Here is a 12,309-nt window from a genome sequence, read left to right as displayed (position 1 = left end):
CTGTGTATATGCAGTACTGGGGACAGTGTGTGTACCGGGGGGCTATGAGTGCATCGTAATGAAGACTGTGTATATGCAGTACTGGGGATGGTGTCTGTGCCAGGGTCTGTGTGTGCGTGGTACTGGGGACTGTGTATATGCAGTACAGGGGACAGTGTGCGTACTCGGGGCTGTGTGCACACAGTACTGAGGACGGTGCATGTACCAGGGGCTGTGTGTGTGCGTGTGGTACTGAGGACTGTGTATACACAGTACTGGGGATGGTGTGTGTGTGTGTGTGATACTGAGGACTGTGTATACGCAGTACTGGGGATGGTGTGTGTGTGGTACTGAGGACTGTGTATATGCAGTATGGGGTACAGTGTGTTTACCGAGGGCTGTGTGCACACAGTACTGAGGGTGGTGCATGTCTCTTTGCAGGCCAAGGTGTGGGAGCTGGAGCGACAATGCCAGGCACAGAGCGAGCAGTTCCACCAGCTGTCCCACGAGCTGCAGTCGTTCCGACAGAGCGCCGGTAACATCGACCTGCTGAATAAACCCATCCCCCCGTGGGCCAGCCCTGACCCAGGCAGCAAGCCCCCCACCCAGCTGAAGAATGGAGTGTCCAACCCTCTCCCCAAAGGTAGGATCTTCTCACCCCTGGGCATCCAGTCGCACTCTCCTCATGCCATCCGGGGAAGCCCAAGGCAGGACTCTCTATGATGGGTGTTATGGTGGGGAGTCTTTCCTGGGGCCGGAGCCCCAGGCTAAGGCTGGGGGGGGGCGGGGGCTGTTTAAAACTCACCCGCTCGTCGAAAGCCACTTCCCTGTGGGAGGTGAGGCTGCCCGCTGTAAGGAGCATTGCGGTCCCTCTCACTAATTGCATAACGATATGTGTGTGTGTGTGTTTTTTCTCTCTCTTGCTAGCTTGAATGTATATTATGCACCTTAGCCCCAGAGGAACACTGTCTTGTTCAACTGTGCCCATGTATGGTTTGAATGATAATTAAACTTGATTTGATTTGAGAAAACCTCATGGGTTCTCTTTTTACTCTCTGGGTTGCCACTGGCCGGGGTTGTGATCAGCGCCACAGAAACAGTAAGCAGTGGAGGTGTGCTGCAGTAAAGAGGGCCCGGGTGCATATTTTGGCTAAGTATTTTCTACTGTGTGGATGATTAGTGCCTGTTTTGTTCTGCCACTTCGGGCGCTCAGTTTGGATAAGTCTTTGTAACTGAGTTTAATTTGAAGGGTTTACTGAATATTCAGTGTCTGTCTTGTCTGGGCAATTTGAGTGCTCAGTTTAGATGAGTATTTGTAACCAAGTGTAACTTGAAGGGTTCAAAGTGAATTTTTATTAACAAGGTACTTATATGTCACCATATACAACCCAGAGATACTGCTCTCATAATGTGACATTTCATGTGGATGTGCTCAGTGATTGCAAGGGCTTTACCTGTGATGTACTATCCAAATCCGTTACCTTTTGTAGGATTTTCTCCTCAAAGGCGTTAGTGTTTACTGAATGTTTAGATAAGTACTTGTAACTGAGTTTAACTTGAAGGGTTTATGAATGTTTAATGTCTGTCTTGTCCTGACAATTGAAGTGCTCAGTTTCCGTAAGTGTAACTTAAAAGGTTTTTAGGGACTGTCTTGTCCTGTAAATAAATAGTTTACCTACTTACCGGTAATAAGTGCCTTCTGTCCCCACTGACCGAACCCAGAAACCTCATTTCACACAACAGGGGGTGTAAGGTGGGGGGAGCACAAATATCATCATGGGATATTGCTGAGCACATTGACAGCCGCACTTTACACATTTTATTAAAATATCTAAGGTCCCAACCAGTCTTGTTAGGGTTAATATCAAGCATTGATCCAATCATGAGACTCAGGAGCCAGGGACCACATTTTAAAAAATTAGAATCACAGTCAGGAATAATATCATGGGCATATGTCATAAGATTTGTTTTTTTTGCAGCAACAGTACGCTGCAATACACACAGTAATAATTTTTTAAAAACTGAATTACAGCAAGGAGTATATTAAAAAATTAAATTAAATAAGTAGTGCATAAAGAGACGTCTCCAAAACAAAGGATAAATGTCAAGGGTTCTGAAGTAACAAAGGGAAAATATTTTTCAAATATTGTCCCTATGTTACACCAGCACCAGCCTACCCATCATCAAGGATGTATGTACAGAAAAGGGCCAGTAACGTCATGAAGGATCCCACCCACCCCGCTCAGCGACTGTCTGTCCCACTCCCATCAGGGAGGAGACCTCATAGCATCCACGCCAGGACCACCAGATAGAAGGGGAAGGGGCCGGCAGTTTCAAGTTCTTGGGTGTCAGCATCCCTGAGGAATTATCTGGAGCCCAAGATATTGATGCAATTACAATTACAATGGCTTTCCCCAAGCAGTAAGGCTGATCAACACTTCCACCCACTAACCCACCCCTCCACACCCTGAACCACACTACAGGTCACGCAGAACAGATTCAGACCCCAACAGTCAAAAGCTTGCACGTTATATTCAACCAAAGAGCATCTCACAAATGACTTATTCAGAAAAGATCCCCAGCAGATTACCCGAGGCATCATTGTGTCGACTTTAAAACACTGATCAAGCCCAGCAACTAGCTCGCAAAATGGAGAACACAGTCTCTTCATAAAATGGCAGACTTCACCTTCTCCCTCATGGCAAGAACAAAGGTGACCGGGTCTGTTTGCTTCCACTGTCCTTCATTCATTCACATCCACTGATCTGCAGGCTGTAGTTCTTTCCAACCAACACTTACCTCTTCCTAATCTGAAGAAATTTACCTTGGATTCACTATCCTCCTCTATTCTATTGACTGCTCTTGGGACTACCATGGACCCCCAGCAGGTGTGTGATACTTAAATTATACAAAGGTAAAGGTACCATTTATTTACTGAATTCATACACTGCATATCGATATTTTTTCTCTGTGTAACAAAACCATCATCCTCTTGCGTTTGCTCAGACTTCAGCCTTTCACCCTCTAAGGTGACATACCTTAAACAATACCATTATTAAGCAGCATGCGATACTGTCCTCACCCATGGACGTACTTGAACGTATTTGATTTCTAATTCCAGAACCTATTCCAAGAGTCTGAGTCATGCAATATGCCATTTGCTTTATTAGCTTGACTTAATACTTTTGTACATTTAGTCCATTGATGAATTATCCCCTTTGCCTCCTCCGCGTGTCCAGTCTGCAGTCAAATGAGGAATTGGTGACAACTCGGTGACATAGTCCCACAAATATCAAACCATATCAGTTCATTGGATTGAAAGGTTCTGCTTTGCCAGCTTCTCCACTGCTGGTTGAGGCAAAGTTCATCCTCCAGTCGTCAAATCTAAAGTTGTGCTCCCAATTGCAGTAACATCATGACTTTCCGAAGGACACTGTTCCCATTCCTTGGTATAACTCTTTGCTGTTGTTGCTATACGTCAGTCCCACCAATACATATTGTTGAAAAAATTCATTATTTACAGGTAGAATAGACAATGAACAATTCTCATTAGTACTGAAAGCACAATGCAGAAGTTCCTGTCTTGTCATCTCTTCTGGACAAGCCTCGTGGTTTTCCCCTTTTATGACATCTTGATAAATCTGTCCATTTCCTGGTACCATTCATAACAATAGCATGTGCTGACAGGTTACTTGAGAATATCAGTCTTCTCATGATATTCAGCCACACATAAGCCCTTCCTTTACCATCATCACCTGTACCCAGTACTCCCTTGCTCAAAGCACTTTTCCACAACCCCTCGTTTTAGTTGCTCATCTGATAGCACTGGCAAGTTCTCCTGTGTCTCCTAACACTGATCCTAACCCTTTGTGTTACGTGCATCAAGTTGTAATGAATTTGCACCAATCATGGTGAGCAACTAACTAGTCAACCAACCACAGATCTCAGCTTTATGTGTTCCTTCAGACACGAGGTCTATGCGGTCAATTATCAAATTCATGGTATCTTGAAGGGGCTTCAGAAACTTAACTGAATTCAGAGTTATCTCTGAGGCACTCTGACCAATTTGATTTGTCTGTCTCTGATTCTAATGACCTTCTCCAGTGATAGCTTGTATTTTCTGCTGATGGGACTATATCTGGTTTTCTAACCGCTGTATCTAAAGTACTGATCATTGCAAACCTTGATGCTTAGCATACTTCCACTAATTCCAATAGTCCTCTCTTTTTTCTATTTTTGACCAACTTAAACTCACTCGTGCTTAGTTGTCTCCCAAGAAACGGTCCCCTTGTTAGATGAGTGCCATTCAGCCGCATTATTTCAGTTAGACTGGAAGCTACCTGCACTTGCTGCTACCCTGGTTCCAAAGTGACAGATTCTCCTGTGTCTCCTAACCCTGACCCTACCCGTTTGTATTACGCTGGGTTTCACTACACTTAGACCCTGGTGTAGATCCAGCTACTTGAGGTTGTGGGGTAGTCAATTTTACACTATTCTCATCATATCTAATTAAACCTGCAACACACATGTGTAGTTTCTGCTCTTATTCTCAGTTTCAAGTTTCAGTCAGAAACCATTTTAAGTCCATTTTTTTCTATCTGTTTTCCGGCCTATCCCACCCAGGCCCCCAATTGTCTTTGGACTCAAGCCATCCATGTTTTTTTCTTTCTCCCCACCCGATTTCATTTCAGCATAGGGGAGGCAGGAACCAATGTGTTTTTTTCCCTTTTCTTGTCAAAATGTCCCTGATTCTCAGAATGAGAGAACAGAACATTTTCTGCTTGGTCAAATCTGTCGCCATCTACTTGGAACAGCTGTCCCAATCTCCCATGTCAGGGTTACCATGCACATCAATTGTCAAGTCTCCAAAATTAGGACCATCGTGCACGTCAGTTGCTACATGCCCAAGGTGATAACATTCCTGTTTCTGCCCCACCAATTTCAACCGGCTATTATTATCACATCACCAACTTCAGTACAATCTGCAGGCTTCCTATTCATGCCAGACTACACTCTCATCCACATCATTGGTATATGTCACGTACAACAAAGATCCCAGGCAACCCCCAGTGGGGCATCACTGGGGAAACTTCTCTAATCCTTCGAATATTGAAGGGCCTACATAGAGTGATGTGGAGAAGATGTCTTCCATTGGGGTGGGAAGGGGGGTCTAAGACCAAAGGACACAGCCTCAGATTAGAAGGACGTCCATTTAGAACGGAGGCGAGGAAGGGTGGTGAATCTGTAGAATTCATTGCCATGGCCATTATCAATACTCTTAATATCAGAGAATGTAAACAGTATACAAACTGAAGTTCTTGCTCCTCACAGGCATCCACCAGAGAAAAGAACCACATAGAATGAATGACAGGAAAATGTTAAACCTCTCCCCCACTCCCACACTCAAGCAGAAACCAAGCATCAATCTCCCCCTCCCCCCCCCGCACGTTCCAGCAGGAAGCATCAACCCCTCCATCACCCACCAAGCAAAAATAAGCCCCCATCACCCACCAAGCAAAAATAAGCCCCTCATCACCCACCAAGCAATAATAAGCCCCCATCACCCACCAAGCAAAAATAAGCCCCTCATCACCCACCAAGCAATAATAAGCCCCCATCACCCACCAAGCAATAATAAGCCCCCATCACCCACCAAGCAATAATAAGCCCCCATCACCCACCATGCAATAATAAGCCCCCATCACCCACCAAGCAATAATAAGCCCCCATCACCCACCATGCAATAATAAGCCCCCATCACCCACCAAGCAATAATAAGCCCCCATCACCCACCAAGCAAAAATAAGCCCCTCATCACCCACCAAGCAATAATAAGCCCCCATCACCCACCAAGCAATAATAAGCCCCCATCACCCACCAAGCAATAATAAGCCCCCATCACCCACCATGCAATAATAAGCCCCCATCACCCACCAAGCAATAATAAGCCCCCATCACCCACCAAGCAATAATAAGCCCCTCCTCATCATCCACCATGCAATAATAAGCCCCCATCACCCACCAAGCAATAATAAGCCCCTCATCACCCACCATGCAATAATAAGCCCCCATCACCCACCAAGCAATAATAAGCCCCTCCTCATCACCCACCATGCAATAATAAGCCCCCATCACCCACCAAGCAATAATAAGCCCCTCCCCATCACCCACCATGCAATAATAAGCCCCCATCACCCACCAAGCAATAATAAGCCCCTCCTCATCACCCACCAAGCAATAATAAGCCCCTCCTCATCACCCACCAAGCAATAATAAGCCCCTCCTCATCACCCACAATGCAATAATAAGCCCCTCATCACCCACCATGCAATAATAAGCCCCTCCCCATCACCCACCATGCAATAATAAGCCCCTCCTCATCACCCACCATGCAATAATAAGCCCCTCCTCATCACCCACAATGCAATAATAAGCCCCTCCTCATCACCCACAATGCAATAATAAGCCCCTCATCACCCACCATGCAATAATAAGCCCTCATCACCCACCATGCAATAATAAGCCCCCATCACCCACCATGCAATAATAAGCCCCTCATCACCCACCATGCAATAATAAGCCCCCATCACCCACCATGCAATAATAAGCCTCCAGAGACCACGATCTGCAGACCATCAAACACCACTGTCCTTCCCAACAGTTCGTCATTCCACAGGCTCTCTGTCTCTCACTATCAAGGGAGAGAGAGGTATCGCTCCTGCCACAGCAACAAATTGGGTCGTCCTCAGGACCACACCCCGAAGGTGCAGGTCTTCCAGGCTGCTGGAGGTATCAAAAATGCTAGCCCGCTCGGCGAGTTCCGAGAGTGAGGACCCACCGCCATGAAGAACCACAGTTTGAGTGCAGCTGTAGGACCCCAGCCACCTCAAAAAGGAAAGAGGAGACATTAAATAGAAGATCGTCTACCTGGCGTCAGTGGTTGCATAACCAGGACTGTGATATGCACCAGCTGCTCATACGACCGTCCGCCACCTGGTCCCGTGGCTTTGAGTGACCCAGATCGGGGTGGGGCGGCTACCAAGTGCTACACTCTGTACCATTCTGCCACCCAACTACATTATCTGTATGGAAAGTGCTCTATGCATAAAGTTATTATGACTATTGTTGCGACAAGGTGTGCTGAAGAACCGACCTCTCTGTGCTCTCCTTCTAGGTAATGAATTCCCTTCTGGTCACCAATCAGTGATCTGCGAGTACATCAGACCCTTTCCGATGTCTGGCGTGAAGCCAGAGCTCCTCCCTGGATGTCCAGCTGGCAGTGTGGGCCAAGACCAGCTCCCCGAGGTCAGTCAGTCTGCAGAGTTTGGGTCAAGTGGTGAGACTCTGCGTGAAGAGATTGACTTCTGGTGCCACACATCATCCAGTTGGCTTTTATTTTATTTAGAGTTACAGCCCCCTTGCGACCAACAAGCCAACGATTTAACACTAGCCTAATCACAGGACAATTTACAATGACTGTTTAACCTACTAACTGATACATCTTTAAACTGTGGGAGGAAACCGGAGCACCCGGAGGAAACCATCGTACAAACTCCTTAAAGACGTCGCTAGAATTGAACTCCAAACTCCGGACCGCCCCAGGTGGCGACAGTGTCGCGCTGACCCCTGCGCTAACATGGCGCCCAGAACATCTAATTCTCAGCTGCTTATTGTTGTCTGCCCGGTGCACTCTGGGAATTGGAACCCTGCTGAGTCTGCAGGTCATGTGATGCGCTAACCAGGGTAACGTCAACACCAAAAATCCCTCTGCTCCTTTCCACACCGGTCAGCCATCCTTCCCTCCCAACGCATTCTGTTCAGCCTCTGGATCGGGTGAGGGGGATCGAAGGGTACAGGGTCAGTGCAGGAATGAGGTGCTGAGGTCAGTCATTGACTCACGATCAGGCACGAGGACTTTTGCTAGTCAAGAGCCATGAGGTAACGTTGCAGCTCTGGTTAGGCCCACGCTTGGAGTATTGTGTTCAGCTCTGGTTGCCTCATTACAGGAAGGATGTGGAAGCTTTGGAGACGGTGCAGAGGAGATTTATGAGTGGCACAGCAGCATAGTGGTTAACATACATTTCCAGTGCCAGCCGTCTCCGATGGGGGTTCCATTCCTGCTGCTGTCTGTAAGGGGTTTCCTCCCACATTCTAAAGGCTTACAGGTTCGGGTTGGCGAGTTGCGGACACACTACGTTGGCCCTGGAAGAGCAGTGACACTTGCCGGCTGCTCCTCCTGGCACATCCTCGGGCTGAGTTGCCCGTTGACACAAACAATACAGCTCACTGTATGTTTTGATGTTTTTATTTTCACCGATTCGATATCCAGGATTGTTCTTGGCAATTTTTTGGACGGAAGTGCTTCTTCAGGCCTTCGAGAATAGAGGCTGAGTGAGTTAGGGCTTTTCTCTTTGGAACAAAGGAGGATGAGAGCTGACTTGATAGAGGCTTTCAAGATGATAAGATGCATTGATCGTGTGGAGAGCCAGAGACTTTTTCCCAGGGCGGAAATGGGTGATACAAGGGGGCAAAATTTTAAGGTGATTAGAAGAAAGTATTGGGGAGATGTCAAAGGTAAGTTTTACACAGAGAGTGGTGGGGGTGTGAAGTGCACTGCTGGGTGGGGACATTTAAGAGTCTCTTAGACAGGAACATGGATGATAGAAAAATGGAGCGCTTTGTGGGAGGGAAGGGTTGGAGTAGGTTTAAAGGTTGACACAACATTGTGAGACAAAGGACCTGTACTGGACTGTAGAGGAATAGTTCTGTTGAGGGAAGGGAAAATTTTGGGATCTCAGAAGAATGGTTCTGCTGAGGGAAGGGAAAGGTTTGGGGGTCTCAGTAGGACGGTTTCCACTGTAGGAAGGGAAGGCTTGAGGGTCTGGCTTTTGTCAGCTGGAACTGACTTTGTTTCCGTCTGTTCTCTGACAGCAGATGGATGTTGAACCCGACGGTGGCAATCCCAAAATGAAGTACACCGGGAGAGTCCGCCTGTGTATTGCCCGCTACAGGTAACCTGTGAAACTGTTGTGAGTGTGTGTGTGTGTGTGTGTGTGTGTGTGTGTTTGTATGTATGTACTACCCCGCAGAGTGTTATACGGCCAGCTACATCATGGTCAACGCTGAGCCAGAGGGCTGAAGAATCGCTATAAGGATCAGATGAAGAATGCTTTAAGGAAATAAGGAAGTGCAAGATCAGACCTGAGGACCTGGAGGATGTTGCTGCCGACCGTAACACTTGGTGACAGCTGTGTAGGGACGGGGTTCGTATTGTGGAGATGGAAAGAACAACCAGAAGACAGCAGAAGAGAACCAGGAGAAATGCAGCCATGGTTGCCATCACTACCACCACCACCACATATACATGTCCCACCTGCAATAGAGCTTGTGGGTCCAGGATAGGACTGTATAGTCATCAAAGATCTCACCGTTAAAGGAGTGGATGTCATCATCGGATTTCGATAGACAAACGAAGAGATGTATGTTGATGTGTGTGTGTGTGTGTTCATGTGTATGTATGTGTGCATGAGTATTTGTGCTTGCGTCTGAGTGAGTGAGTGTGTGTGTGTATATGTATACACATATACACAGTATATATGATCACACATTCTCCCTATGACCAGGTGACTCAGTTCCCTCACTGTGTCTGCAGGGAGCCCGTTTGGTGGGTCAGTTGGCCGTTGCAGAGGGTGGGGGGGTGAAACATATGATGGTTGAGTGAATGGGGGGGGCATTAGTTTACAAAAGAGGAGGGAGGGGGAGTGGAGGGTTTGACTTGAGCTTGCACTGTCTCAGTTGGCTGAAAAGGTCCCCTGTATTGTAGGCAAATATGATCAGTGCCCTCACCCACCACTACAGTACGGTGTGGCCCAGCTCAGCAGTGGTCAGCTGTCCAGCGATGACAGGAGGGGGGAAGAGCTGGTCAGGAAGCACTGTCCCTCCGAGCAGTGGTGCTCAGGAGGAGCTCTGCCTCACCCTGCTTCTTTGGGTCTGTGAGGACTCGGAAATCGGTATAATCCCAGGACAGGAGAAAGTGTGAAGTATTGGGTCGTTTCCCACAAACAGATTAAATTCCAGAGATACTGTACTGACTAGGTCCTTCCGGCCTCACTTTGAGCCGTACTACCCAGAAACTCCCGATTTGATCACCGGACAATTTTCAATGGCCAGTTAACCTACTGACCAAAATGTCTTTGGACTGTGGGAGTGAACTGGATCACCCGGAGGAAACCCACACTTCCACGGAGCGACTCCCTACAGCTGGTGTCGGAATTGAACACCTCACTCCGACGCCGAGCTTTAATAGTTTCGCGCCAATTGCTTCACGACCATGGGGCCCAAGCCTGGAAACTGACGCCTGCCTCTCTCTTTCTCTGAATCTAGTTATAACCCCTACAAGGGTCCAAATGAACATCCTGAGGCAGAACTCCCCCTCGTGGCTGGGAAGTACCTCTACGTTTATGGAGACATGGACGAAGATGGTTTCTACGAAGGTTTGTAGTGCATCGGGCTCCTGCTGGTCTGGGCCTAGCTACGGTCAGCTGGGAGCAGGAGGGGACAGACCCCACGGAAACCCCTCCCTCCAACTGTCTCAGGGTTGGTCTGGCCATTCGTACTGATTTCAGCCCAGGCTGTGCGTGGGACACAGTGGGATGCCCCATGCATGCTGGTGCTGGTCAGTGAATGGCAGACTGTGCACCATAGGTCACCTCAGATTCAGAATCAGGTTTATGTTGTGAAATTTGTTATTTTGCGGCAGCAGACCATCGTAATACATAATAATAAAAAAATCTGTAAATTACAATAAGATATAGATAGATAGATATAAAATTAAATAAGTAGTGCAAAAATAGAGCAAAAAATAGTGAGGTAGTGTTCATGGGTTCATTGTCTGTTCAGAGTCTGATCTTCAGAAATTCAGAACTCCTCCCCTCAGAAGCCTCTGGCAAAAGTTACACATCTTCGACCTCTCCTGGCTTGGTTAGTCCTTCTTGGGTTCAGGTCAGGTCAAGCGTGACTTGGCTCAGAATCAGAGTCAGGATTATTATCACTGGCTTGATGTGAAACGTCATGGTGTAACACAAAAAAAAATCACTATAAATTACAAAAATAGATCGTGCAAAAAAAATGAATAGCAAGGTAACATTCAGGGGTTGAATGTCTATTCGGAGATCTGATAATGGAGGGAAGCTGCTGCTCCTGAGTCCTCTCAGGCTCCTGTACCTCCTGCTTGATAGTTGTGACAAGAAGCCCATAAAAGGGAAGCGGGAGGGAAAAATGTTTCAACTGGAAGGAGAAATCAATATTCATGCCATCAGGTTGGAGGTTACCCAGATGGAATATAAGGTGCTAAGATGAGGCCACCCCTCTCTCCCCTTCCTCCATTTACCACCCTGATATTTTACCACTTCTCACCTGCTTGTCACCTACCCCTGGGCGTCCTCCTCCTTCCCTTTCTCCTATGGTCCGCTCTCCTCTCCTATTAGATTCCTTCCTCTCCAGCCATTCACCTTTCCCACCCACCTGGCTTCACCCATCACCTTCCAGCCAACCACCTTTCCCTCCCCCCACCTTTTCATTCTGCCATCTTCCCCCTTCATTCTCAGTCCTGATATAGGGTCTCAGCCCAAAACATGATTATTTATTCACTTCTGTAGACGCTGCCTGACCTACTATGTTCCTCCCCCAGGGCAGTTTGAGTATACTGTATATATAAAGGTAGAATTTTTAGGGTTTGTGGGGACTACAGCTGGCACCTTGAACCGGGCTCTGTGGTGGGAAGTTGGGGACAGAACATGGGGTTGTAAGAGTGGGGATTCACACGGAGTGTGGGAAGTGTAGAGTTGGGGATGTGGGGAGATGTTGAGGTGTGGATGACCACGGGGTGTGTGGGGAGATGTTGAGTCTGGATGACCACTGGGGATGTGGGGAGATGTTGAGGTGTGGATGACCACTGGGGGTGTGGGCAGATGTTGAGGTGTGGATGACCACTGGGGGTGTGGGGAGATGTTGAGTCTGGATGACCACGGGGTGTGTGGGGAGATGTTGAGTCTGGATGACCACTGGGGATGTGGGGAGATGTTGAGGTGTGGATGACCACTGGGGGTGTGGGGAGATGTTGAGGTGTGGATGACCACTGGGGGTGTGGGCAGATGTTGAGTCTGGATGACCACTGGGGATGTGGGGAGATGTTGAGGTATGGATGACCACGGGGGGTGTGGGGAGATGTTGAGTCTGGATGACCACTGGGGGTGTGGGGAGATGTTGAGGTGTGGATGACCACGGGGTGTGTGGGGAGATGTTGAGGTGTGGATGACCACGGGGTGTGTG

General features: G+C 47.8%; 1 protein-coding gene across 11 annotated transcripts in view; it reads left to right on the top strand.

Annotated features, from left to right (window-relative positions):
• rimbp2b (RIMS binding protein 2b) overlaps window positions 1-12,309 on the top strand; it is a 239,296-nt gene that overhangs the window by 151,055 nt on the left and 75,932 nt on the right. For 10 of the 11 annotated variants that reach the window (XM_059994581.1, XM_059994576.1, XM_059994574.1 and 7 more), the window contains 4 exons: window positions 421-622; window positions 7,154-7,284; window positions 8,911-8,990; window positions 10,363-10,472. In XM_059994581.1, coding sequence (XP_059850564.1) covers window positions 421-622; window positions 7,154-7,284; window positions 8,911-8,990; window positions 10,363-10,472 — 523 coding nt within the window. Of the gene's footprint in view, window positions 1-420; window positions 623-7,153; window positions 7,285-7,414; window positions 7,723-8,910; window positions 8,991-10,362; window positions 10,473-12,309 lie in introns of those variants that run through there. The other variant, XM_059994582.1, reaches the window with a different exon arrangement.

This window comes from Hypanus sabinus, chromosome 18 (genome assembly GCF_030144855.1).
Source record: "Hypanus sabinus isolate sHypSab1 chromosome 18, sHypSab1.hap1, whole genome shotgun sequence".
NCBI classification, from domain to species: domain Eukaryota; kingdom Metazoa; phylum Chordata; class Chondrichthyes; order Myliobatiformes; family Dasyatidae; genus Hypanus; species Hypanus sabinus.
This window is presented reverse-complemented; position numbering and strand designations above follow the sequence as displayed.